General features: G+C 46.2%; 1 protein-coding gene across 1 annotated transcript; it reads left to right on the top strand.

Moving 5' to 3' along the window:
- The first annotated feature begins 480 nt into the window (after positions 1-480).
- GSS (glutathione synthetase) lies at positions 481-27,277 on the top strand. The gene is made up of 13 exons (XM_027867157.1): positions 481-585; positions 6,203-6,339; positions 11,776-11,921; positions 13,335-13,410; positions 13,746-13,885; positions 15,119-15,235; positions 17,803-17,883; positions 17,959-18,036; positions 19,565-19,631; positions 21,125-21,319; positions 21,981-22,062; positions 24,281-24,470; positions 26,860-27,277. Exons 2-13 carry the CDS (start codon positions 6,211-6,213, stop codon positions 26,981-26,983), a joined length of 1,425 nt encoding a protein of 474 aa, XP_027722958.1. The 5' UTR covers positions 481-585; positions 6,203-6,210; the 3' UTR covers positions 26,984-27,277.
- Positions 27,278-27,476: the final 199 nt, after the last annotated feature.

Below are 27,476 nucleotides of genomic sequence, written 5' to 3' on the forward strand. Positions count from 1 at the left end.
GAAAAATTTTTAAGCCCAGCCTTCATCAGCTGGTGCCCTGGAAGATGGGACGGAGGCCTTTCCCCCTGCTCCCATTGGAAAGGACCTCCAACTCTATCATTTTACCGAGGAAGAAACTGGTGCAAGGAGAGCTGAAGCGACTTGTCCAAGGTCATACTGCTGATAAGAGACTGGGGCGGGATTTGAACCCGTGCCCTACGAGCACCACATCACGCCTCCGGGTCAAATTCCTTCTGAGGGATTCCATGACGTTACCGTGGGGATCCAGAGCAGCACGCGGGGCCAAGCCTGGGGAAAGCTGGCGCGCCTGCGCGCCCAGAGGACCCCCGCTGTCTCGCGGGCCGCGAACCTAGTGCACGTCCCTTCCCGGCCACCGATCAGCACCCTTTCTACAACTAACTTTTAGCCCCTGGTCTTCCGTCTCCCTGGCTGCATCCAGTGCGCAGACGCACGCTCCCCGGCCCCGCCTCCTTCGTGCCCGGCCCTCTCCTCCGTTCCTCCCTCCCTTCCGGGGCTAGGGAGCCTCCCACCCTGGAGCGGCGCTGGAAGCCAAGTTGCTGCGGCCTGGGTTGTGCGAGCGCTAGGGTAAGTGAGGGGATGGCCGGGATGGTGGCCTGCGAGGGACACGCTCCAGGAGACTTCTTTCAGAGAGCGGGGAGGGGCCGTATCCCTCTCGGCTGGCTCCGGGGAGGGAGCTGGGGTGGGACGGCGATGGGTCTGTGGGGGCTCCGGCCTTGGTGGAGCCGGCTCGCGGCCCAGATCCGAGCTCGCGTGGCGGAAAGAAGAAACTCCTGGGCCGAGGGGAAGGACGGGGCTGGAGCCTCGGACCAAAGGTCCCCCGAGGCGGCTGTGGGGCCCTGAACCCGAGGACATCCACGCCCCTTTGCCCGGGCCACCCCCGCCTTCCTCATCCTCCCCTCCCCCGCCCCGTCCTTGCCCCTCTTCCCCCTGCTTCCCACCTCCCTTCTTTCCCTCCTTCCCCCTCCTCTCCTTCCCTCTTTTCCCCTCTCCCCCATTTCGCCCTCCTTCCCCCTTCCTTTTCCTCCCCCCTTCCTTTTCCTCCCCCCTTCTTTCCACCTCTCTTCTTCCCTCTCCTATGTCCTTCCTTTCCCCTCCTCTTCCTCTTTTCCCCTTCTTTCCTTCTCCTTCCTTTTCTCTCCTCTCCTTTTTCCTCTCCCTCTTTTCCCTTCTTTACACTTCTCCCTTCCCCCCTCCACTCCCACATTGCTTTATCCTCATTCCCCAACCTCTTCCTCTTTCCTTTATCCCTCTCTCCTCCCCAACCCCATCCACTGGGGTACCCCAGCAGCTTCTTTCCACAATGGGGACTTAAGTACTCTTAGACTCCCAGGGAAGAGCTCAGGGTTTGGAATCAGGATCTGAGTTCAAATCCTGTCTTTTCTATGTGACCATGGGCAAATCACTTTTTTCCTACTGTGAGCCCGAGTTTTCTAATCTGTAAAACAAAATGACAGGTTGGACTCGGTAGTCCTATTTGAGGCTTCTTCCAGCTCCACGTCCTGTTTCCTGTGAACAAACAGGGACACTTCACTCCTCTTTGCTCCTTTCTGGGGATAAGAGTACCACATTGTTCTTGTCCTTGAGGATCTCACAGTCTGATAGGAGGTAGAGGAGGAGGTGAAGATAGAAGATGAGGTATGTAGTCAAAATAAATATATTAAAACTTAGGGTTACTGTTGTAGTGATAGGATAAAGGCAGAGGGAGGGCCAGGCAAGGTGCTATGAGAAATTTGAAGGATAATCCTTTTATTCCTGCACAGTGGTGTTGTGAGAGGGAAAAAACATTTTAAGCCTTAAAACCCTGTAGAAATATGATGCTGCTATTCATGGTCCTAGAGTCAGGAAGCCTAAGTTCAGATCTATTCATCTAACTGCAGATCTTTGTCTGGACAATAGGCATATTCAATTGGTAGTTTCCCTTCCCCCCTCCTGAAATTATTATATTTGTTCCATTTTTTCCACATCTTTGGTATCCAAAGTACCTGGCACTTTTTTTTTTTAGTAGGTGGGGAAAGTGGAGCATCTAGAACTATGATTTCACCCCCACAGGGAATTCCCAGAGTGGAGACTCCATCCCTGATGGCAACACTACAACTCATCTGTGACTTAAAATATTAAATTTGTCTGAGGCCCTGAAAGCCAGTATGTGAGGCCAGTTCTGTATCTACTACTCCAGGGTCACTCTCTCTGTTCCCCTTGCCCTTCACAAAGACCAAAAAAGTCCCTTCCCTAAAGGAGCTTACATTCAATGGAAATAATATGTCTGTATATTAGTATCTACAGAATAAATAGAAGGTAATTCCCACAAAGACCTCGTGTAGGAGGTGATCTTGATTTGAGCAGATCTTTGAAGAAATCTAGGGATTCTGGAGCATGGAAATGAGGAATTGCATTCCAGGCAAGAGATGAGAAGATGGCACGTCTTTTGAGGAACAGATAGAAATTCAGTTTGGCTGGATTGAAGAGGGTGTGAAGGGGGGTAATGTACAAGATTGGAAAGGTAAGTTAGTGCTAGGCTGTGAAGGACAGATACTGAACCCAGGTCTTCCTGGCTCCCAGGAAGGAGCCTGAACTGAGCTACATCTCATCTGGCACTTGGCAGCTTTGAATAAAAGCTTGTTGAATGAACAGTGACAGTAGCTTTTGTGATCATCTTCAGATTACTTCATCTCTGTAAAATTCAAGTGGTAACTTGTAATATCTACCTTACAGATTTTTTGAGGGAATGGGGTGGGGTTGATGGGCAGTGCTTTGTGGACCTTATGGTTTATTATTAATTGGGAGCCCAAACCCTAAGGGAGCCAGAAACATACATACTCATTCACTAAATCTGAATTTCCAGTATACTGCAGTAGTAATTTTTCTTACCAAAGTACTTAAAAACTCCCTCCCCATTAATAAAGCTAGATAATCTCTCTTCTCTTCTCTGTCCTTTCTCTTTTTTTCATTTTCTTCCTTTTCTTTCCTCTTTCTCTTCTCTTTCTCCATTTTCCTCTTTTCATTCTTTCCTTTTTTCTTTCTTCTCTCTTTCTCTTCTCTCTATATCTTTTCTCCCTCTATTATCTGTCTCTATCTCTCCTACTTCCTTCTTCCTCCACTCCTTCCCCCATCAGTAAAAGGAATTTCTTTACTTTGGAGTTCACTATGCTAATGAAATAATAGATCCAGTTCCTATACATCTATATCTTTAAAGCTCTTCATTTCTAAAACCATCTGCCTGGATCATCTGGATGGTCCCTGAACAAGACTACACTGTTTAGTTCGAATTAAATTATGTGTTTTCTAAAACTACTAAATCAGATCATTTGCATATTTTCCTGAATGAAGATATATTTGGTACAGTTTGAGGCCGCAGCTCCTATACACTTGAAAACCCAAGGAGGTACAAATATAGTAACAGGTTCTATCTGTACAACCCTGGTCCAAGAACTGTCAGCTAATACAAAACTGTTACCCGGAGAGGTATGGCCCCGAACATGTCTGACTTTGCTATGAAGCAGGCCTCGACATGGTGCCCATCCGTCTGCCTCAGGGCAGGATTGAAGAAAGCCTGCCTCCCGGTAACCACTCTGATGAACTAACAATGCAGTGGCTGGCAGAGCAGTGCCCCAGTTAGAGTAGTTAGAGCCTTTTTAAAATAATAGCAAGACAGCTAGGAAGCCAGACCCCCCTTCTCTTCTGACCTCCAGTCAGGTAAGTAGATGGAGCAGGGGTGGGTGGGTGTAGGCAGACAAGAGCTGGAGCAATTGAGCATCCAAGTCAAAAGACCTGGGTTCTCATCTTGACTCTGTTGTCAATATGCTCTATCATGTTAGTCAAGTTACTTCACCTCTCATCTTTAGTTTCCTCATTTGTAAAGTGGGGATAATCATCTCTCAATCAAGTTAGGTAATGTATGTGAAAATATGAAAAGTCGTAATGTCACAGCGGAAATGCTGAATTTTAAATCTGAGGACCTGGTTTTGAATCCTGGCTCTGTTATTTTAATACATGCATGGCCTTGGGAAAATCACAAAATCCATCTGGATCTTAGGCTCCTCATTAGTAAAATGAGAGGTTTGGACTACCGTAAATCCTATGTTCTGTACCTGTACCAGGGGTCACGTGCAGCTAGGTGGTGCAGTGGATAGGGCACCAGCCCGGGAGTCAGGAGGATCTGAGTTCAAACCTGGCCTCAGACACTTGCTAGCTGTGTCGCCCTGGATGATTCACTCAACCCTGTTTACCTCAGTTTCCTCATCTGTAAAATGAGCTAGAGAAGGAAATGGTAAACCACTCCATTATTTTTGCTAGGAAAATCCTGCGAGGAGTCACAAAGAGTTGGACACAACTAATCAACAAAACAACAAAATACCAGGGGTCAACAATATTTTGAAAAGATAGAGTGCTAAGATTCTGTCCCGTTTTTCTGTTGTATATGGGTGTTTTCAGTGGCTTCCTCCTATATAGATACTAAGAATCATAGAAATTGGTTAGCATCTCAGAGATAATTTTGTCCAATCCAAATAAGATAACGTGTGACAACATTATAACTGTGAAGTATAGGCAAATGCAAGCTTATTGTTATAACTTTACAGATGAAATTAAGAAAACAGGTCCGTAGAGGTGAGGTAGTATGCCCAAGGTCACAGAGTCCGTCAACAAGCATTTTAAAATGCTATGTATCAGGCATTGTACTAAGTACTGGGGACATAGAGGCAAAAATGTGATTCTCTGCTCTCAAGATCTCACAATCTACTAGGGGAGACAACATGCAAATAATTGTGTACCTACAGGATAAATATAATATAAATGGAAGATACTCCCAGATGGGAGGGACTGGACACTTGGGGGATAAATGGATAGGGAACGTCCCCGTGAGCTGAGTCTTGACACCAGGCAAACCAGGAAACAGGTGAGGAGGGAAGGCATACCAAGCATAGGGCACAGTCAGAGCAAATGCTCGGAGATGGGATATCTTGTGTGAGGAACAGCAAGTAGGACAGTGCAGTTGGATCACAGAGTGGATGGAAGATAGTTAAGTATCAGAAGACTGAAAACATAGGAAGGGACCAAGTTGTAGGGGCTTTAAATGACCAAAAGAGGATTTTATATTTATCCTAGAGGTAATAGGGAGCCACTGGAATGGGGGCGGGGTGTAATATGTGTGTGGTAGCATGGTCAGACCTGAGCTTTAGGCAAATCACTTTGGCAGCTAAGTGAAAGATGGATTAAAGTGGGGAAAGATGGGGCCCAATAGGAGACTTGTAGTGATCCAGGTAAGAGGTAATGAAGTTCTGAGCTAAAGTCGCTAAGTGAAAAGAAAGGGGTGTGTGTGTGTGTGTGTGTGTGTGTGTGTGTGTGTGTGTGTGTGTGTCCATTTGGGGTTTTCTTGGCAAGGATACTGGAGTGGTTTGCCATTTCCTTCTCCAACTTATTTTACAGATGAGGAAACTGAGGCAAACAGGGTGAAATGACTTGTCCAGAGTCAAACAACTAGTAAGTGTCTGAGGCCAGATTTGAACTTGGATCCTCCCAACTCCAGGCTTGGTATTCTATCCACTATGCCTCCTAGCTGCCCCATATATTTGAGAGATGTTATGAAGGTAAACATGTCAAGATTTGACACATCTAGTGTCCAGTGAGTAAATGAGCCAGTAAAATAGCAGACCTGAGACCTTGGTCTCTGCTTTTCCTGCCGTCAGTCAGTACTCTACCACCTGCCCATTCTAAGCAGGAGTCCAAATGTAGAAAGGTTACACAACTTTGGGGATCATGGCTTTAGAGCTGAAATGGGCCTTGCAGTTCATCTGGCTCAACCTGCTTGCTCATCGTGTGGCTGAGGCAGAGACAGAGGGAGCACAGTGTGCCTCATGTCACACAGGTAGTGAAATCAAGGACTCTCATTCACTCCCAATCCCAATCCAGTGCTGTTTAAGCACATCCTACTGTCTCCACGGAAGATGAGTTAATACAAAAGTCCTTCAGGAGCAGCTAGGTGGTGCACTAGGATAGAGCACTAGCCCTGAAGTCAGAGGACCTGAGTTCAAATCCAGCCTCAGACCAAACACTTGACATTTGCTAGCTGTGTGACCCTGGGCAAGTCACTTAACCCCAATTGCCCCCAGAAATACAAAAGCCCTTCTATAGGGTTTTTTGGTGACTCAGGAGCCTCTGTAACTTTGTCTCTTGCCTGTTCTAGTGGGGGTGATGGCAACCAGCTGGAAAAGCATTCTGCAGAATGAACAGCAGCTACAAGAGCTGGCCTGGCAGGCCGTGGACAAGGCCTTGATGGAGGGAGTGCTGATGAGAACCAAGCAGGACCCCGGCTCCTCTAATGTAAGCTACGCTGAGTCCTGTCTGGGAGAGGAGGGTGGTGGCCTGGGGTAAGAATGTTGGCTGCTTTGCTGGTGGAGCAGCCGCTGGAGGCTGGTAATATCATTGATCCAATTGCAAGGTCTGGGGCTTCTCTGAGCCACAAGCCATGACAGGACAAAACTTTTTCCTTCCTGAGATTTAGTTCCTCCAGTCAGCAGACACTGGTCTACTGATGAAGGCCACTGAGGGCCTGTACTTGTTCCTGTGGAAAGTTAACTGACAGAGGGATAAGGAATGTGTGTGTATGCTTGCGCATGTCAGCGTATCCATTTATCCAGAGAGAGAGTATTGTCAGCAATAGCACCTTTGTGTGGGAGTGCAGGAGTTGTAGGTCATGAGACTGTTGGATGTTGTTGGGGCCTGACAGGACACATTTGGGAACAGTGAGTTCCAGGTAGAATTTTAAAGATGGGAAAGGACTGTGGAATTCTCATAAATCAGTGCTTATTCCAGAATTAAACGCCCAAGCTACCCTGTAAACCTGTAACACTTGAAAGTTTTTCCCTCGTAAAATGCTTCAGCTTGAAGTTTGAAGACTGATGCCAAATTCTTTACCCTCAAGTAACAGCTAATGCGCATTCATTCCAGTGCTAAACTCCTTCAGCTTTGTGAATTATTCACTAAAGCCTTATCAATTCTTACCAGTTTCCTAATACAGATAGCCCCAAGTTGTGAATATACTTTTTAGAAGATTTTATAAACTTGTTTGTAACTAGAACTATATTTTTGCATAGACGTGATATTAATATTATTATTCAACTAATAATGGATTAAATATGGGCTTTTCTAGATTGGCTTGAGAACGTAACCTGATCTTTGATTCTCTTACCCATTCTGAGTTCCAACTCACTGTCCTCGGTTTATGTTTCTCTTCTGAAGCTCTAACAGTGAGATCAAGGAGCTCTCCCACCCCCCACTACCCCCCTTCCACCTGGAGTACAAGAAGGCCTTGGGGAGAGGGTCAGCATCATGGCCTGAAATTGGAAATTAGCATACAGAAGGTTAATTGGCTGTGTAAGACTCTTTGGTTACACAGGGTTTGCCAGGGCCAGCAGGGAGCAGCAGTGGCCTGGCTGAGAAGAGCTTATTGCCCACGGACACCAGGAATAGAAGGGAACTATCAGTAAAACATAAGCACTCGTGTTGGTTATATCTACATGAGGTGAATGGGGTGAAAGGCAGGGCAGGGCCTGAAGCAAAGTGATGGACAGCAGCATAATGATGATATAAGCTGGGAACTGAAAGGCTTGGGAAGCGGACAGAGCACAGGGTCAACAAAACCAAGTGGATGTGAGTGGAATCACAATCCACAGAATCAGAAAAAAAAAAAAACAGAAAGTTTGAGCCACAAATGGCAGAGGTGAATTACCCACAGACTGGACTATTTGAACAAAGAGCCAATGAGGATCTGTGTAGAATACTATCTTCCCTTTTAGGGGAGCTGGTGGTACAGTGGATAAGAGAGTGCTGGTCCTGGAATCAGGAAGACTCAAGTTCAAACTCAGCCTCAGAAACTTACTGGTTGCGTGATCCTGGGCAAGTCACTTAACCTCTGCCTCAGTTTCCTCAACTATGAAATGGGACTAATACTAGTACCTGCCTCATAGGGTTGTTTAGGATCAAATGAGATAATATTTGTTAAAAAAAAAAAAAAGCACCTGGCACATAGTAGGCAGTATATAAATTCTTATTCCCCCTCCCCTTAGAGTAGGATATTTCCTAGGAAGTTGGGAATCAGCATTTGGTTGGGGAGTAGCCATGGAAAGCCTTTGGAAGCCTAGAAGCACAAATACCAGTTCTTATGTATAGTCCTCCAGATAATAGCCTTTCCAGGTCACTGTGATAGGTAACACATTACCTTATAAACAGTAGGTACTTCATAAATATTTATTAAATTAAATCATGGCAGCAACAGGATACCCTAATGGCCCAGGTCTTAATCTTATTCGTTTAATATTGGAGGGGCATCTTGGGAGCTGTAGGATGGAGAGTTGGGTCAAGCCAGACCTGCCAGAGCAGACGCTGGTAGAAAACAGGGTCATTTTCAATGCAAGAGGTCATTTGATTTACCACTTATAGTACAAGAAGGGGTCTTTCCTAGAGGTCCTCTTTTTTTTTTTTTTTTTTTTTGAGGGGGACAGTGCTGGTGTTTCAGAGTTACAAGTAAAGAGCCATAGCTGGTATTTTATATGGAGATACTCCCTGGAGAAACAGAATAATATTTCTAAGTCCATTGGAGGGAGCTTTTAGATGGACTTGGGTTATCTCTAGGTCCTTAAGGAAATGTCTATGACAAATACTTCCATGTGGGGAAAGGGTGAAATCTGGGAAGTACAAGAGGTCAAGGCCATTATTTATCATGGAGAAAGGGAATCATCTGTGCAGATGACTGGTTAGGGTTATAACAAAATTGATGCAACACTGTGACCTGGTTGTTCTGTAGCATCAGATACTGCTTGAAAGGCTGATTGGTGTGGTCAGTCTTTCTACCAGCTTGAGGGAGGTAAGTGGGAGCAAGCTCTCCTTGTATTTACAGGATAGAGAACAGGGAGTTTTGGAGGTGGGAGATGTTATGGGAGTGGTGGTCCAGGCTGAGGAGCTTAGGAGGCTATGGAGGCAGGTCATTCTTATTTTATTTTTTTTAATCTTTTTTGTTTATTTTTAGTTTTCAACATTCATTTCTATAAGATTTTGAGTTCTAAATTTTCTCCCCCTCCTTCCCTTTCCCCCTCCCCAGGATGGCATGCAATCTGATATAGGCTGTACATATACATTCATATTAAACATATTTTCACATTAATCATGTTGTAAGAAGAATTAGAATCAATGGGAGAAACCACAAGAAAGAAGGAAAAAAAAGAGAGAGAAAGCAAATAGCATGCTTCAATCTGCATTCAGACTCTACAGTTCTTTTTCTGGATGTGGATAGCATTTTTGAGTCTTTTGGAGTTGTCTTAGATCCTTGTATTGCTGAGAAGAACTAAGTCTATCAAAGTTAGTCATTGCATAGTGTTGCTGTAACTATATATAATGTTCTGCTGGTTCTGCTCCTGATTGACTCCGCATCAGTTCATAGAAGTCTTTCCAGGTTTTTCTGAAGTCCACCTGCTCATTTCTGATAGCACAATAGTATTTCATCACATTCAAATACCACACCTTGTTCAGCCATTCCCCAATCGATTGCCATCCCCTCAATTTCCAATTCTTGGCCACCACAAAAAGAGCTGCCATAAATATTTTTGTACATGTGGGTCCTTTTCCCATTTGTATGAACTCTTTGGGATACAGACCTAGAAGTGGTATTACTGAGTCAAAGGGTATGCACAATTTTATAGCCCTTTGGGTATATTTCCAAATTGCTCTCCAGAATGGTTGGATCAGTTTACAGCTCCACCAACAATGCATTAGTGTTCAATTTTCCCACATCTTCTCCTACATTTATAATTTTCCTATTTTGTCATGTTAACCAATCTGATAGGTGTGATATGTTACCTCAGAGTTGTTTTGATTTACATTTAGGCCAGTGATAGCTTTAATTTCTTCATCTGAAAATGAGGCAGGTCATTCTTGAAGAATGGGTGGGTGGATTTGGGATTCTGAGAGGATCAGAGCAAGAGGAAAAAACTGGCCCTTCTGGTGAAAATGTCTTCTAGGAAGAAAATCATGTCATAGGTGTGAGTTGGGACACAGTGAATTATGAAATTGAGAGATAATATGGCCTGCAGGTGCCAGGGGATGATAGGAACTCTCAGAGGCCTTCTGTTTTCCTGACTGGATGGATCGTTTGCTGCAACACAGGCTTTGCATATGCTGATGTGGTAGCTGACAGACCCAAGGCCACCAGAAGTCCTTGATAACTAGAGGTTTTGATGAAATGGAAAGCTCTTCATTGGACAGCTTTGAGCCAGCATGCAGAGCAGTAAGCATGGCTTATGTATGGTTTGCCGTTTGCTGGTGAACCCTGGTGAAGGAAATTCTGCTAACTTCTAGTGGGGTGCCTGGGGGGGTGGGACATGATGGCTCCCAGTATTCGGTTTTGTGTGAGAGTATCTCAGCCCTCTGATTCTTATGCCTAGACAGGAATAGATTATATAAATTTGATCATATGCAGGCTAGAGACCAAATATTTGCTGTTGACTTAGCTTATGGTTGCCAGTAGATATGTGAGGTTGGGGTAATCTGTTCTCACATTCCCTGACTGTTTGGGTCCTGTTTAGGTGTTGCTAAGCCTTGAACGTGGCCTTAGTGATCAGGGCTTCTTTTTCTAGGGGATGCTCAGTGAAAGTTGGGAGAAGAGGAGAGGGTGAAGGGTAGTATATAAAGGGCAAAGTCAGGAGAGTGGGAGAATGGCCCTGGCACATTGAGAAGCAGGGAATAGACTGGTTACTAAGCCAATGAAGTGGAGTCTGGAAAGCAGGGGGCCCAGTCAAGAACCCAAACAAACAGACTGGTAGTGGCCAGCAAAGATTGAAGGTGGGGTGAGAGAGCGAAGGGACAAGGAGATGTGGAGAAAGCCACACTTGGGAACCTGGATAGTCAACCAGAGAGATGTTTGGTGTGCCCAAGACTGAAAGGGAAGTTGGAATGAGAGGTGCGGGGAATGAAGGTTTGTGTCTGCTCATCACTCTTTGCCCCTTAAAAATGAGAATCATGGATATTTGTGTGTTGGGGGCCAGGAAAAGGGCTTACTCGCCGGCTTCTATGGCGAGAACTTGTCACTGTGGTAATGAGAGACAAGGATGGGGGGGAGGTGCTAGAAATTTGCCTACACAGCTGCTGCTGGTGCCTACGTCTTGTTAGGGTATATTTTTTCCCATTGTGAGGAGGCTATGCCTCTTGTAGCCAGTGTAAGCAAGCTATAGCAGTAGGCGGAGGGAAGGAATATTGAACAGATATGATATGATTATGACCACAATTGGTTATGAGGAGTGGGAGGGTGGGATGTGACCTATCTTCCCTCCCTCTATTTGTTTACTATACCTTGGGATCAAGCCACTGTCCTCAATTTGAAGACCACTGTAGGTGTGAAGGCTTAGGAGGATGTGGTCATCACTGCTATTTCAGAATCCTAAAGGGCCAGCACCTCAATGGACCAGGGTCTGACAGTTTAGAAATGCAAGTCCAGAGATGTGGGTACCATGGTGCATGGTTGGGTGGCAGTGGCTTTTAGTATATGTGAATTGTTTCTGAGTTTGGACTAACTGTAGCTGGAATACCTTATTGTAGAGCAAGACCCATAGAACAGTTTCCATTGATCAGAAAACTAGAGCTTTGAGAGGTCTTGGCTTGGTGTGGGTGTCCTGCTTGTGCACGAGATACTTCTGCAGCCTGCATCATATCCATGAGTGTAGAAAGGCTAATAAGCTGTTTTGTCTTCTGTCATCTTTTCCTATTTAGATTGTAAGTTATGCCCCCTTCACCTTGTTCCCCTCCGCAGTACCCAGAGAGCTTCTGGAGCAAGCCTATGAGGTACAAGTGGACTTCAACCTCCTCGTGGACACAGTCAGCCAAGACTCAGCCTTCTTGGAACAGACTCTCTCCAGGTACCAGGGCTTCCAGGTGGGAGACATAGAGGCCAAGGGAGGGAGATGTGCAGGGTGTCGGGACAGGGACTGTGACTTCACCAGGGCTACTGACTTCTTGTTTTGAAGACTGGCATTCCCATTTGTAATCAAGTTGGGTGTGAGTGACATAACCACTATTTTCAATTAGATTTGCCAGATTTCACCCCAGTTAAGAAATGCTCTGGTTTGTTGACTTCTGCTCTCCCTGCTACTGCTTTACACAGCCTGCCCTGCTTTAGTACAACCCAGACCCATGCCTGCCCACCCCCAAGGTTCGTGTGTAATCTGTCACAACCCCAAGAGCATCTGACCTTTTTTCTCCTATGAGTCTTTCTCTTTTTCTCCCAAGGGGCAGGAGGAAGGAACCTGTCTTCATTCCCCAAAGCTCAAGTGGTCTGACTTTGTACAGTTCCTGACCTATAAATAGATAGAAATATATTTCCACCATTGTTAATGTGGGCCATTCTTGTAATGGTTTTCCTTTCCCTTACGTGTTCCTGCTTCCCTAACTCACCCTTTCTACCACCTTAACCCTCCTGTATTGTCCAGATTCCAGGAAGATGAAGTCTAGGCAGGTCCTGGGAGTTCATAGAAATAGAATAATGTCCCCTTGATGAGGACAAGAGTTACCTCTCTGTGCCTCTGAGGGCAGAGTAGTGCTTGGGACATTTTTATTTCCCTGAACTCTGGGATGGGATTTTTCCCATGAGAATGATCTGCAGGGTCTCCAGCCTGGCTGTGGGCAGTGGGTTTCTAGTAGATGATAACCTGGGTGATACCCTGCTCTTTTAGTCTGTCTCTTCTCCACCTGAACTGAGTCACCATGGGAGAACATGTGAGCTAGGCCTGGAGATCATTTGGAAAGGCTATTTTGGCTCTGATGGTACAACAAACTTACTTTTACCCCCAGGTTCTTGTGAGGGGCAGTTAGGCAGTAAAGTGGCTAGAATGCTGGGCCTGGAAGCAGGAAAAGACTTGAGTTCAAGTCTGGCCTCAGACACTTATTAGTTTTGTGACCCTGGGCAAGTCACTTAACCTCTTTGTCTACCTCAGTTTCCTCATCTGTATGTCTCACAGTTTTTATGAGAATTAAAGAAGATAGTATTTGTAAAGCGCTTGGAAAACCTTAAAGTGCTATATAAATGCTAGCTATTGTCATCATCATCATCATCATCATCATCCAGTGTAGTTCTTCCTAAGCCCTTTTTAAACTGTAGCAGGACAGAGATAGCTTTTCCTTCTTATTGCCTCAGATACACATCCTGAGAATTAGATCCTTTATATGGAGAGCCCTGCATCAGGGAAGGATTGTTGGTGGAAATAGGAAAAAGGCTGTAGTTGGCGTTTAATCTGTGGTGAGTGACTGCTTTCTTCTTCTTCTTCTTCTTCTAGCACCATTAAAATAGACGACTTCATCGCTCGGCTCTTTGGCATCTACAAACAAGTCCTGAAAGAGGGCGTTGCCCAGGTGACTTACCGGCCTAACTGCCTTACCCCTGACCCCACCACACCCACTGCCAAGTGTGGCCTAGGGGCCTCTTTTCTCTTCCACTAAAGCCTTTTGTTGGGTGCTGGAGCTCATTTGAATTTATCTGGTGGAGGTGACAGGGAGGAACCAAGAAGCTGTCTCATTGGATTTGAAAAGTGTTAATGAGCTCCCGTGGGGTCTCTGGTAGATTCTCTGAGAGCTGTCCTGTAGTGATGCAGCCCCATGGAAACAGGTCCGGGTCCCCTGCTTACTGACAGTGCCCACACAGATTCCTGGTGACAGCTGTCCTCGGCGTTTTGTTTTCCCTCCTGCAGACGGTGTTTCTAGGACTGAATCGCTCTGATTACATGTTTAACCGAAGTGCAGCTGGCCCCCCGGTCCTGAAACAAATCGAGATCAACACCATTTCTGCCAGCTTTGGGGGCCTCTCCTCCAAGACCCCAGCTGTGCATCGGTGAGCCCTTGATATGCAGCCACTTCTAGGCCAGAATTTCTAGGCCACAAGGCAGACCTAAGGTGTCTCCATCCACAAAGGGCTGTGAGACCCAGCCTGCTGTAGACAGAGAGCACTGGCTGCAATGAGAGAGTTTCAGTCACACCTGAGGAAAAGAACAACCTTGGCTCACAAAGACAGGCCTGGGTTTCCATGTATCCAGCTCTTTAGCCTCTCTTTATACCTCCGAGTGAAATTTTCAGGATTCAGTTTGTTTCTACGTTTGTATTGAGAGGACCGCTCTGTGCCTAGCCCTATTCAACGCGCTGTGGATGTACAAGAGAACCCACCACTCCTGACCTCAGTGAGCTTTCGGTTTGCCTGGGGAAAACTAAGCACAAACCAGATTTAAGAGATGTTGTGCAGTGGTGCGGCAAGGAGACTGATAGCCCTCCCAATCCCACCAGAGCCCACACGCCTGAAGGAGTGTTGTCCTGTAAGCACTAGCTCCACACGGGAGGCTGTGCACTTATTTCAATTCAAAACATGCTTGGAACTCCTCCTTAGAAACTGCCTTCAGTGTCAGGTTACAAGCCATCTAATGAAAGAATCAGCCTCATTACTTAAGTTATAAATGCAGCTGACATTTACAGAGCATTCTGAAGTTTGCAAAATACTTTATATGCATTCTCTTGTTTGACTACTATATAACCACAGCTGGTTTCTATGCCTAAGTAGTAATAATTGATCCACCTTATTGGCTAGACTCCACTTGGCATAGTTTTTGGCTATTTCTACCTTTGCAAGACAGAGATTTGCCACTGTTAAGGTTGTTCCAAAAGGAAGGATTTTGGGCTTTTTCTGAAAGCAGCTTCCAAAGCAGCAGTGGCCTCAGTGAAATCAGTTTGACACTTCCCAGGGGACTTCTTTGCGTAATAACACTCATGTGGATGGTTTTTTTAAAAAATAAGTAAACACATTATATTCTCATTTCATATGCGATAGTGTGTAATCTGCCGAGGTGTGTGGTATAAACAGTGAGGTAGGTCTCCCTTCAGCAGGAAGAGACCATGGGCTGAAATTGCTGGGGAAGACTCTCTGGAGCCCTCGAGGATTGTGGTTCTATAATGCTTTGAGTTACTCAGCAGCCTGCATGGATGTAGCAGTGCTGTTAGGAGAGTGACTAGTTAGTGAGAAGCAGACCGTCAGGCACTCCCCAGGCATGTATTATAACCCTTGTCTTTCCTCCTACAGGCACATCCTTAATGTCCTGGGCAAAACTAAGGAAGCAGCCAGTATTCTCTCCAACAATCCCAGCAAGGGACTGGCCCTGGGCATTGCCAAAGCATGGGAACTCTACGGTTCATCCAAGTAAGGATGAGAGAAGGAGGCAGTATCTTTATAGAGGTTTTGTGAAGAGGGTAGTTACAGACAGCAGCACCTCATTTATTCCACAACTCTAAGGAATAGTTCTAGGACTAGGGAGGTAATAGTCCACTCAGTGTACTCTGCTCTGGGTGGACCAGATATGGAATATCGGCTTCATTTCTGAGTACCACAAATTAACAGGGACATGAATGAGCAGAAAAGTGTCTAGAGAGGGTAACCAAAATGGTGGATAGCTTTGATATCGTGCCATGAGGATAGTTGGAGAAGACATAACTGTCTTCAGATATTTGAAGGACTGGCCTGTAGAAGAGAGATTAGGTTTGTTCTGATTAATCCCAGAGGGCAGAGACAGTGGGTGGAAGATGCAGAGAGGCAGATTAAAGTTCTGGCTGAAGGAAAACTTTCTGACAGTGGGAGTTGTCCAAAGAAATACAATGGCTTCTCCCTCCTTGAAGGTCTTTAAGCAGAGGCTGGAGATATGGACATTTGTGGAATTTGTAGTAGAAAGAATTCTCATTCAGATAGGATTGAACCAGATGACCTCTGAGGCCTCTAACTGAGGTTCTATGAACTGAATACTCCACTTAGCAACAGTTAACTGGTATTTCCCCTCGTAGCCTGCTAGCAAACTTCCAAGTCCTCTCTCAGTCTGTCTCGCCCCACTCCCACCCTGTCCCCACATAATGGTGATTCAGAGTCAGAGTCAAAGCAGAAAACCTCCCCTCTTTCCTTTTGTGGTGCAAGTGTCACTATTCAGGTCTAGTTGTCCCTATACCCAATTTTCTTATGGCTTCTGGATTCCATAACATCTTGTTTACTCTATAATAGTTCTGTTTGGCTATAACTGCATCTAGAATCCATGCCCTTAGAGTTTGCTGCTTTTAATCTGCCGTGGCAAGCCAGAAATACAAGTTCATTAGAATTATGTATAAAGTAAGAGTAGAAAGATCCTGAATGAGGGCTGAAGGGCTTCCCTAGGAGCTTTAATGCCTGAGCTTTTGACCGTTTGTTTTGAGTACTTATTTTGCATTACTTTCTTTGTTTTCATTTGGTTCTTACCTACCTTCCAGACCATTTGAGTTGCCAAAATATTGTGTGAGTGTTTATTACACTGATTGATCTTTTGACAAGAATGATTAAGAGATCAGAGGGTGGTACTACAATTACCATTATTATTGTTCATGAGGCCCTCTCTAACACTTGAGGAAATTAAGGCTACTGTTGGTGAAGTGGTCTTTCAGAATAATCTGTCATATAAAAGAATTTGTTAAATCCTATTTTTAGAGTCTTGGACAAGAGAAAGATGAGCTTGGGAATTTGGAGGTTGTGCAGAGAAGACAAGAGCAGCAGAAACCATGAGTGAGAAGAGAAAATTCATTTGCATAATCTCTCAGCTATAGAGCAACCTTTATTTGCATTATTCTTTGTCTGGTTTCATAAAAGAGCACTCACCTTTTGGGAAAACAGTACTTTGTGAAGGGGAGGTAGGCAGCCTACTGCCTTCAACAGGCTATCTTCTCTCTTCCATTTGCCCCTCTTATCTTATTTCTCTCCTTGTTTCCCATTCATCTCTTTTTTTTCCGTATGTTTTCCACTGCCTGCCAATGACCTCCACAGCTAGAACGTTTTTCCTTGGTCAGATGAGATGGCATGCTGGCTTACACAACCTACATGTTTCCATTTTATAACCCATAAGGCCACCAGCCTTTGCCTTCTCCTAAAAAGAGGGAGGCCCAGGGCCTTTCACCATGGCCAGAGAACATATTGTTAAGCACATCTACAGTTCCTCCTGGCTATCAGGTAAATACTGTGGCCTGTCTTTGGGACTGTCACAGGATTGAGTAAATAGCAACCTTGTTTTCATTTGTTTTCACCTGGGCCTACCATTAGGCTAACATTCCCCGTATTACACCAGGCTTTAGATAGTGACAAAATCAGGAAGGCCTAGATTTGAAGTCCAGGAGAACCAGCTAAGAAGAGTCCCATAGGTTCAGGCTGGTAATGGGTCCAGTTTCAGAAGTCAGACAGTAGGCATCAGGAATTTGAGGAGACAAGGGAACCCAGGCCAAAGCACTGAGCATCCAGGGGTCAGGATCTAGGCAAATGAACCAAGTATCAAGCAGTCATACTGGAGCCCGTGGAGCTCCTGAGGCAGCTCGACGACCCAGCCTCAGTCCATCTTCATTCCTCTCTCACCCTGGGAAGACCCTATCCCTAGGGACCCCAAACTGTAGGTGTTCCACCTGCCCCACCACCCCTATCCTTCCCTTCCTTTTTCCCCAGGTGATTTGCAAGTAACACAAGGGCCTCGGAAATGATCTAACTCCTGCCCGGCCTTCCCCATCTCTACTATGGAATAACTATATGGGTCTTAGCATCAGGACATATTAGGAAGCTCCCAATGATGATATGTTGAGAAACCTCATAAATAGAACTCTGGATGAGTTGAAAGATATGTCTCAGTTTGGGAAGTTAACTCACCTCTTAAATATTGGGGAGGTATAACAAAAGGAAAATGGAATCTGTGAACTTCAATGTCCTTTTTGTAGGGCTCTGGTTCTTGTCATTGCTAAAAAAGAGGAAAGAAATGTATTTGACCAACACTACATAGAACATGACCTATTAGCCAGGTAAGTGTGACCCCTTTGGACCTTGTCTGCATCAGCAGTCCAGGGCTTCTCCCAGTGACCTATGCCTTCTTTCAGGAACATCCATGTGATTCGTCGAAGTTTTGAAGATGTTGCTGAAACGGGATTTTTGGCCCAAGACCGGAAATTGTTTGTGTAAGTTCTTAGGTGGGCTTCTTCCTAAGAGGGGAAGGTAAAGAGGACTGTGGAAAACCCACATCCCCTTCACCCTCCGTAGGAAAGAGTGTGCCAGCCACAATGTCGTCCACTCAAGGAAAGTAGGTTTCTGATGGGTTGGACAATAATGCTAACAACTGTATTCTCACCCATAAATGAGAATGTCCTTAGCACTGCCCTGTTTGACCCTGCCAAAGCCGGTATACACTGCACATAGGCTCCTACATTCTGTCTCTTGACCTCCATGTCTCAGCAGTCATGCAAGAGGAAGGATCCAATGGAGGATGTGCCTGGCACTCTGAGTGTTGGAGCAAGTCTTTTTTTTTTTTTTTTTTTTTTTTTTTTTGGTTAGGCAGTTGGGGTTGTGACTTGCCCAGGGTCACACAGCTAGTAAGTGTCAAGTGTTTGGTCTGAAGCTGGATTTGAATTCAGGTCCTCCTGACTTCAGGGCCTGTGCTCTATCCACTGCGCCACTTAGCTGCCCCCCTGGAGCATGTCTTTTAAGAGGCTACTTAGTTCCCCCCTGAACTCTGCCCTTCTCGTTGGTGAACTAACTCAGCCACTTGTTTAGGCAGTGACCTTTAAGAGTGGGAAGCCATGAATCCCTATGGAAATCCCTCATTTCTAAGGATTTCCCTCAGATAATCCTATACCAGAGTTTTTATACTGACAAGACCCATTGATTGTAACAACTGTAAAACTAAAACTGATCTCTCCCTCTTTTAGTTTCCTTGGGCATGTTGTCTGGCTCTCTCCTTTGTTTTTTTTCTTCCCCATTCTCCTTTACGTCATGTTTGTTTGTGTGCACGTCTTCCATCATATTGGACCATAAGCTCATGGAAGATGTGGCCTGTGTTACTTTTCTTCTTTATCCCCATTGTCCATCCTAGCATTTTGTATACAGAAAGCAATTGTTGAACTGAAATTAATTCATGATTTACTTCTGTCATTTATCAACTTACATAGATAAACCAAACAGTAGAGCAAAAGTAAAGGAAAAAAGAAGTCGTTCCAAGTGCAGAAGGTTGTACTTTGTCTCTTTTGAACAGGACTGTGATGATTCATCCATCTCAGCCTCGTCCTGGGTACTTTAAGCATTAAGGTCCCAACACCTTGTCACCATCCTCACATGTTACTGCTCAGTTAGCAGTGGCACAGTGCCTTGATTTACCTGACCTGTTTGTTTTGTTCCCCCATGGTTCTTGGTGCATCCAGTTTCTTCTTTTCTCTTCTTAGACTAGCTCACCTTCTGTACTAGCCTGAAACGAGCCTCCTTTCCCAAGTCTACTTGTGCCTTTTGTAGTGGGAGACATGTAATGTCATGAGGATTTACCTAGACAGGTTCCACTTCACTCCTAGCCAGGCTTTTGCTATGTAAATGACACTGCAACCTAGCTTTCTTAAGGAACCAGACTCTTTGATTCATGAGACATAGGTTATATTTAATTCAATCATTTAACTACCATTACTTATTAACATAAAAAGATTTCTTTACGTTGTGTTCCAGGGATGGCCAGGAGATTGCTGTGGTCTACTTCCGTGACGGCTATGTGCCCAGTCAGTACAGCCCCCAGGTTGGTATTTTGGGCTTAAACCACTGTTTTGTTCCCAGGAATACACCACTGCATCCAGCCTCAGTTTGGCCTGGGGTTCTGTCCCCTCCTCTTGGGGCTCTTCTGCCACCACATCCTAATAGCCACTTGGCTCTTATGTGCTTCCCCTCCCCACTCTGGCTCCTTTTCTTCCTCATCTAAAAAAAAATCTATTTCCTTCCTTCTGCTTCCCTGAATATGAAGCCTGAGGGGTTCACAGCACCTCATCCATGCCCTTTTGGAGCAGCTGGGCATCAATGTCCCTCTCTTCTTCAGTCTTCTCGGAGGCCTTCTCTCCTCTTTTGTGGCCACTTGAGGCAATGGTGGGACTCATTTCTCCCCAGGCATGTGGTGGTTCATATTTATAGGCATGCCACAGAATGGGTCAGAGATCACAGTGAATATTAGATAGGCCCAGGCTAATAGCAGATAATACTGCATGTGAAACACACAGACACAGAATTGAGGGCTTGTCATACAAAGGAGTTCAGGACCTGGGTTGTCACTTTAATTCTTCCACCAACTTGCTCTTTGACACTAGACAAATACCTTCCCCTTTCTAGACCTTGGTTTCCTCCTCTGAACTAGAGAATTGGATTGTAGGATGTTTAAAGCCCCTTCCAACCCTGAAATTCTCTGAGTCCATGAAAAAGTTAGGAAACCCTGCCTCAGATTGAAGGCTGACCGGATCAGAGATGGGAAAGTCAGGACGACTGCAACAGGCCTGCAGTTTGTCAGAGGGTTACCCAGGGCCTTCTGGATACATTGGATAAATAGGTTGTTGGGGGATATATGGAGGGAGGGGAAAACCAAATGCAGTGTCTTTACCTCCACTTCTAACTGGATCACACTGCCTAGAGAATGGGAAATCTGCTGGGCAGGAAGCCAGGGGGTGCCAGGCTTGGGCCTGGAGGGAAGAGCATGCCTAAAGATTTTTTTTGTCTGGTAAAGAAGGGCGAGTCCTCAGGGAACTGACTGAGAAAGGGTGACTCCTTAGGGAACTACCTACATTCCATGCCAAGGAAGCCGAGCATTTAGGGAGCTAGAGACACGTACAGTCTGAGTGACAAAGTCAGTGAGAAGCCTTCTCAAAGGCTCTGTGTCTGGTCTGTGTGCCAGCAATTGCTTGTCGCATAGATAGGCTGTGCCTAATTGAAATACCAGTGTAATTGTGTTATATGCGAGAGGACTGGCATGGAGAGGGTGTTGTTGCTGGGATAGCCCATGACACAGAGGAAGATAGGAATAGAGGAAAGACTAAATTAACTCTAACAAGTTCCTGCTAATTCTTACATTCTTGATTCTGTCAAAGCATCACCAAGCCCTTGGTTGTAAGATTCCTGTGTTGTGTTGCTTGTGGAGGCTGGAGCAGGCTCCCGGTTGTCTTGCATGTGAAGCCAGAGCAGCTGCCCCATCACAGCAGTCTGGGATGGACAGTGGCGAAATTGGAACCCTTTTTTCCGTTTTTGCTGCAGAATTGGGAAGCTCGCTTGCTCCTGGAGAGGTCGTGTGCTGTTAAGTGCCCAGATGTAGCCACTCAGTTGGTTGGGACCAAGAAGGTCCAGCAGGAGCTAAGCCGCCCAGGGGTGCTGGAGACCTTGATACCGGACCAGCCGGAAGCTGTGGCCCGCCTGCGGGCCACATTTGCAGGCCTGTACTCCTTGGATGTGGTAAATAGTCACCCAGGGCATCTTATCTCCCAGGAGCCCTCCAGCCTATTCTCTCTCCTGAGATGAAATTGGCCCCAAGAAGGAGGAAGATCTGGTGGGGAAAACTGGGCTCTTTGGGGTAGGATTTGTGACAAATTCCTTAGTAGAAAGAGGGGGAACTGTAGTCAGGGTCAGGCCTGCTTTGTGCTGTAAATCAGGGCTAACATCTTGGTGGGACAGCCCCACTGTATGAGAAGGAGCCTGGGAGCTGTGGCCAAGGTCAGTCTGTGAGGGGGGCAGGGCTAAGTCAGGGTCACCCCTGCTCGGTGAAGGTGGTGAATTTCTACAGCTGCTGCTATTTCTGTGCCCACTGCATAGAGCAATGGGCCCCTGCTAGTGCTGGTGCCAAGGGGGGGGGGGTACTGTCCCCATGAAGCTCATTTTTCTGCCTTGTCTCAGGAAGGACAACGGGCAGCCCTGAGCTAGCCCAAGGAACTAGCCCTGGCTTTCCTCCATTCCTGGCCACGTAGCCTTTGGGGGGCCCAGTGCCAGTATCTGCTCTGGGCTCTTCTCCCAGCTCTCTTTGGTATTTGGTTTAGTGTTGGCCAGGCTCCCATCCCCACCCCCACAGTAGATCCATAACACCACAGCTGCCAATGATGGGTCCATTGCCTCATGCCAGGGCGAAGAAGGTGACCGTGCTATCATGGAAGCCATCGCTGCCCCAGACCGATTTGTCCTGAAGCCCCAAAGGGAGGGTGGAGGTAGGTGGCCAGTGTCCCTCTTTCTCTAGGATGTCCCAGTGAGGGAAGCAGGCAGTGGGACCTCAGGCCTTAACCATTGCTGACCACCTCCCCCTTCCCCAGCAGCACCCCCATGCCATGCCTCAGGGGTCCCCTCCTGTCACCAGATCCTGGGGCCTTGTTTCCTCCTTCCTGTTGATACAAGGAGAGGCCAAACCTTGCTACGTGTGTTCCCGAACACAGCCACATTCCCAAAGAATGGAGGCTTCCTCTGGCTGCTAGGGACCAGAGTTGTCCCTCTAGCCCAGGGGGCAGGTCAGCATTCTCCTCCCTGATGTCACTTGAAGTTTTAACATCACCCAAACATTCTAATTAGCCTTAATAGAACCCCTTATGTGTCTGCCATTTGGGGATTAATTTAAATGTTGCTTGAGCCTGTTTATACCTTCAGCCTAGACTGTCTCTTGAGGGAATGAGTTCCCTAGGATTTCAGCTCACTTGTACTTGTCCTACATTTACTTCTTTTGAGTTTCAAAGGGCTCTCCTAGTGCCAGAGAGCAAGCCCCCGTCTGCCCTGCCCATCCATGGGATGGTGTTGTAGATGCTGGGCAGGTCCTCCCTTGTTCTTTACGTAGGTGGGAACCACAAACCCACCGTGTGCAAATAGCCACTAAAACAGCCATGACCTTCAGCATCGTGTTCAGGGCTGTTAGGCCTCTGTCCTGGTGGTTTAATTAGTATTGACTCTAATGCTAGGGACCATATTTTTTTTTTAATTTTTAATTTTTTTATTTTTAACATGTGTTTTTAAAACTTTGGGTTACAAATTTTCTCTCTTCCTCCCTCCCCACCCACCCTTATTGAAAAGGCAAGCGTCTTGGTACAGGTTATAGATGTGTAGTCATGCAAAACACTTCCATAGTAATCCTGTTGTGAAAAACTAAGTATATTTCCTTTCATCCTATCCTACCCATTTATTCTATTCTCTCTTTTGACCCTGTCCCTCCTCACAAGTGTTTGCTTTTGATTATCCCCTCCCCCAATCTGCCCTCCCCTCTATTGACCCCTTGCTCTCTTGTCCCCTTCCCCCCTTATTTTCCTGTAGTGTAAGATAGATTTCCATACTCCATTGTGTATGTTATTCCCTCCTTAAGCCAAATCCTATGAGAATAAGATTCACTCATTCCCTCTTACCTTCCCCAATTTCCCCTCCACTGTAAAAGCCTTTTCTTGTCTGTTTTGTGTGAGATATTTTACCTTATTCTACTTCTCCCTTTCTCCTTCTCCCAGTATAATCCTCTTTCACCCCTTAATTTTATTTTCCAGATATCACCCCTTCATCTTCAACTCACCCTGTGCCCTCTATCTATCTATACATACATGTAATTTTTTTCCCTCCCACTACCCTAATACTGACAAAGGACTCATGAGTTACAAATATCATCTTTAGGGGACCATATTTTAAGGAGGACACTGACAAACTAGATCCATGGCCAGAGGAAGGTGATCAGAAGGCTGAAGGTCCTAGAGACCATAGAGGAGGAGAAGGAAGAGTAGTAGAACATGTAGAGCATTCTAAAGTTTGCCAGGTGTTTCACATCCTTATCTCATTAGAGCCTCACTATTAGGGCATGATGTCAGGTATCCTGCACACTACAGATGAGGGAACTGTCAGAAGTGGAGTTACATAAAGGAGAATTAAAAGGATTGGTTGGTTCTATAGCTGGAAAAGACTTAGGAGGAATGTGATCACTGTCTTCAAGCATCTAAGGGTTTGTTAGGTGAGAAGCTGTCCTAGAGAGAGGATGGTGGCACTTACAGGACATAAGAATTTTTAAATAATTAGAACTGTTTTGCACTGGAAAGAACTGCCCTAGGAGATGCTGAGCTGATTAGGAGTGTTTAAGCAAAGGTTGGGTGACCATGTGTCAAGGATACTATGGAAGGGTCTTTCTCATCTCCCCTTCTCTGTCACCATAAGTAGGAAAGTAGCTCCTGTCATCATTCCTGCTCCCAATGAAAGCCATTAGAGTAGCCTTCTTAGACTGAACTGATAGGATGCCCAGCCCCAATGAGCTAAGCACTCAGGTAGGAGCTGAGCTTGCTCAAAATTGGGTCAGCTTGGCCCATGCAACAGCTAGAGAATACTTGATAGGGCCTGAGGCCCCAGCAGTGTGGGGACAGGGAATGGAGCCATTGAGGTCCCCAGAGTAACTGGCTTTGGGGCGCTCTGTTTTAGGAAACAACCTGTATGGGGAGGCGATAGCACAAACCCTGGAGCAGCTAAAGGCCAGTGAGAAGAGAGCCTCCTACATTCTCATGGAGAAGATTGAGCCTGAGCCCTTTGGGAACTGTCTCTTGCAAGCTGGGGTACCTGCACAGATGACCCAGTGCATTTCAGAGCTGGGCATCTTTGGTGTTTATGTCAGGTGAGCCAGTGTGAAGGCTTACCCCTCCATACCACAACTTCCTTCCAGGTGGACACAGGAAGACCAGAGTTGGAACCTAGTCTCTTGTGCAGTGGTGCACCCCGGGGGTGCACAATTTATGATGTCCTGCTGGTTAGTCAGGAGTCATTCTGTTTCTTCATAGGTGCCTATGGCAGGCCCAGGCCACCAGGAGGTGGGTAGGAGTGGCATGAAGGGGGATGAAAGGTATAGTAAGCTGCTTCTTGGGTCCGTGGTCTGCCCCTCCAGAGAGTCAGCCATCAGTTAGTCAGTCAGTCAATCAGCATTTTTTTTAACTTCTACTATGTACCAGGCACTGAGGTTACAAAGAATAGCAAAAAAAAAGAGGCCCAGTTCTCAAGGAGCTTACAGTCTAATGGAGGGGAGACATCCTGAAAACAGCTGTGTAGAAACAGCTATACACAGGATAATTGGAGACAGTAGTGAAAAGGCATTAACAGTAAGGGGGAACAGGAAAGGCTCCTCTCAGAAGAGGGATTTTGGCTGGGACTTCCAGGGAAGGCAAAGGGTGGAGGATAAGGAGAGCGGGGATCCCAGGCATGGGGGAGAGCCAGTGAAAATGCCTGGAATTTGGAGGTGGAGTAATTGGTATAAGGAACAAGGTGGCCAGTGTCACTGGATCACAGACTATGGAAGGGACTAAGTGTAAGAAGCCCAGAAAAGTAGGATGGGGTTAGGTTGTGAAGGTCTGTGAACACCAAACATAGGATTTTATATTTGATTCTGGAGCTAATAGGGAGCCACTGGAGTTTATTGAATGGAGGGGAGAGGAAAGAGGTAGTCAGACTTGAGCTTTAGGAAGATCAATTTGACAACAGAGTGGAGGAGAGACTAGAGGTGGAGAGAGACTTGAGGCAGGCAGACCCACCAGCAGCTTTTGCAATAGTCTAGACACGAGGTGATGAGGGACTGCAGTGTCAGAAGAGGAGAACGTCTTCCAGAGATGTTGGAATGGTAAAATTTTGATTGCACTTGGCAACAGATTGGATGTTGGGGGTGAGAATAAGGAGTCGGGATGACACACTGGGTGAATGGGAGGATGGTGGTGCTCCTGACAATAATGGGGACATTCAGAAAGGAGGAGAAATTAGGGGGAAAGATAATGAGTTCAGTTTTAGACGTATTGAGTTTAAAGCATCTATAGGACATCCAGTTCGAGATGTCTAATAGGTAGTTGGAAATATGAGCCTAGAGGTCAGAAGAGAGGTTAAAGCATGATAATTCTGAGAATCGTCAGCAGAGAGATGATCATTGACTCCACGGGCACTGATGATGTCACCAAGTGAAATAGTATATAGGAGAGAAGAGGGCCCAGGACTGACCCTGGGCGACACGCATCATTATTAGATGTGACATGGACAGAAATCCAGCAAAGGAGACAGGGAAGGAGCAGTCAGATAGGCAAGAGAACCAGGACAGAGTGGTGTCACAAACTTAGAAAATAGAGGATCAGGGAGAAGAGGAGGATCACCAGTGTCAAAGGCTGCAGAGAGATTAAAAAGGATGAGGCTTGAAAAAAGGCCACTGCATTTGGCATTTAAGAGCTCATTAATAATTTTGGAGAGAACAGTTTAGGTTGAATGATGAGGTCAGAAGCCAGAATGTAGAGAGCTAAAGAGAGCGAGAGGAGAGGAAGTGGTGACACCCATTGCAGACCGCCTTCTCAAGGAGTTTGGCCACAAAAGGAAGCAGAGATATAGCATGATGGTTAGTGGAGATGAACAAATCAAATGAAGGTTGTCTGTGTTTGGGAGACAAGGGCATGTTTGTTTGTAGGCAGTAGGGGAGCAGCCAACAGACAAGGAGAGCCTGAAGGTAAGTGAGAGGGTAGGGATGATGGAGGGGACAAAGATGGGATGGAATGGGATCATTTGTGCACATATAGAGGCAGCCTTGGAAGAGCCACCTCTTCATGTGAGACAGGGGTGAAAGGGCCGGGAGTGGCAGAAATCTTCTGGGTGATGTGAGATGAGGAGGTAGGGGGAGAGGACAGAACTTTGGATGAGTGGCCTCCCATTTTTTGTTTTTACTAAAACATGAGGCAAGGTTTTCCGGTGAGAGGGTCGGGGAAGGGGGAGCTATAGCAGGTTTGAGGAGGGAATCTTAAGGGAGTTGATGAAAGGAAGGCAGCTGGTCTTTACTATTCTCAGGTGATTAAAGGAACTGTGGAAAGCTGAGGACTTTACCAGAGGCAAAGAACAAGAACCAGGTGTCTTTACTCCTAATCTCACTACTCCCTCTGGAGCCAGCTTCTTCCTCCTTTCCCCTTTCCCCAGCACACATTCCCCCACCCCTCATCCTACAACTGTTGGTTTCCTGCCAACACGTATTTCTTCCTCTCCCTTTGCAGGCAAGGGAAGACGCTGGTGATGAACAAGCATGTGGGGCACCTTCTTCGTACCAAATCCACGAAATATGCAGATGGTGGGGTGGCCGCTGGAGTAGCTGTCCTAGACAACCCCTATCTAGTGTGAGGGAACGTGGTTATACTGCCCGTGTGTGTATGCAGGGCGGGGCAGGGCCTGGCTAGTGAATGGCTTTGGATTCTCCCTGCTTTCTTCAGATTTCCACTCCCTCTCTCTCCTTCTCACAGCTTAAGACTGCCTTCAGATGACCAGAAAAGCAGCAGGAAACTTTTTTTCCTGAATCTTAGGTCCTTGAAACCCAGTGGGATCAGAGGCCTGCCCTGCCCCTCCCTCCCCAGAGGTCAGATCTCAGCCTGGAATGGATTAGCTCCCCACCTCTCAAATAAAGATGCATTGATTAAAGCCATGTTCCTGGTGTAATATTGTTCACGCAGAGTTCTGTCCAACCCGGGTTCAAAGCAGACATTTTCTTGCTTCCATGTGAGCCTGAGTAGCAGGCACCATTCTTCGGACCAAGACGATCAGCCCTCATGGCCAAGGCATACCCCAAGAGGTGAGTGGGCCCTGCCCGCAGGCTAAGGCAGGGGTTCTTAGCCTTTCT

This window comes from Vombatus ursinus, unplaced genomic scaffold (assembly GCF_900497805.2).
Source record: "Vombatus ursinus unplaced genomic scaffold, bare-nosed wombat genome assembly UNPS02014785.1, whole genome shotgun sequence".
Lineage (NCBI taxonomy): Eukaryota > Metazoa > Chordata > Mammalia > Diprotodontia > Vombatidae > Vombatus > Vombatus ursinus.

Coding starts and splice junctions, on each gene's coding strand:
- GSS (XM_027867157.1), top strand. CDS start 6,211: ATGGCAACCAGCTGGAAAAGCATTCTGCAGAATGAACAGCAGCTACAA. Junction 11,922..13,334: donor TTGGAACAGACTCTCTCCAG/GTACCAGGGCTT, acceptor TTCTTCTTCTAG/CACCATTAAAATAGACGACT. Junction 13,411..13,745: donor TGAAAGAGGGCGTTGCCCAG/GTGACTTACCGG, acceptor TCCCTCCTGCAG/ACGGTGTTTCTAGGACTGAA.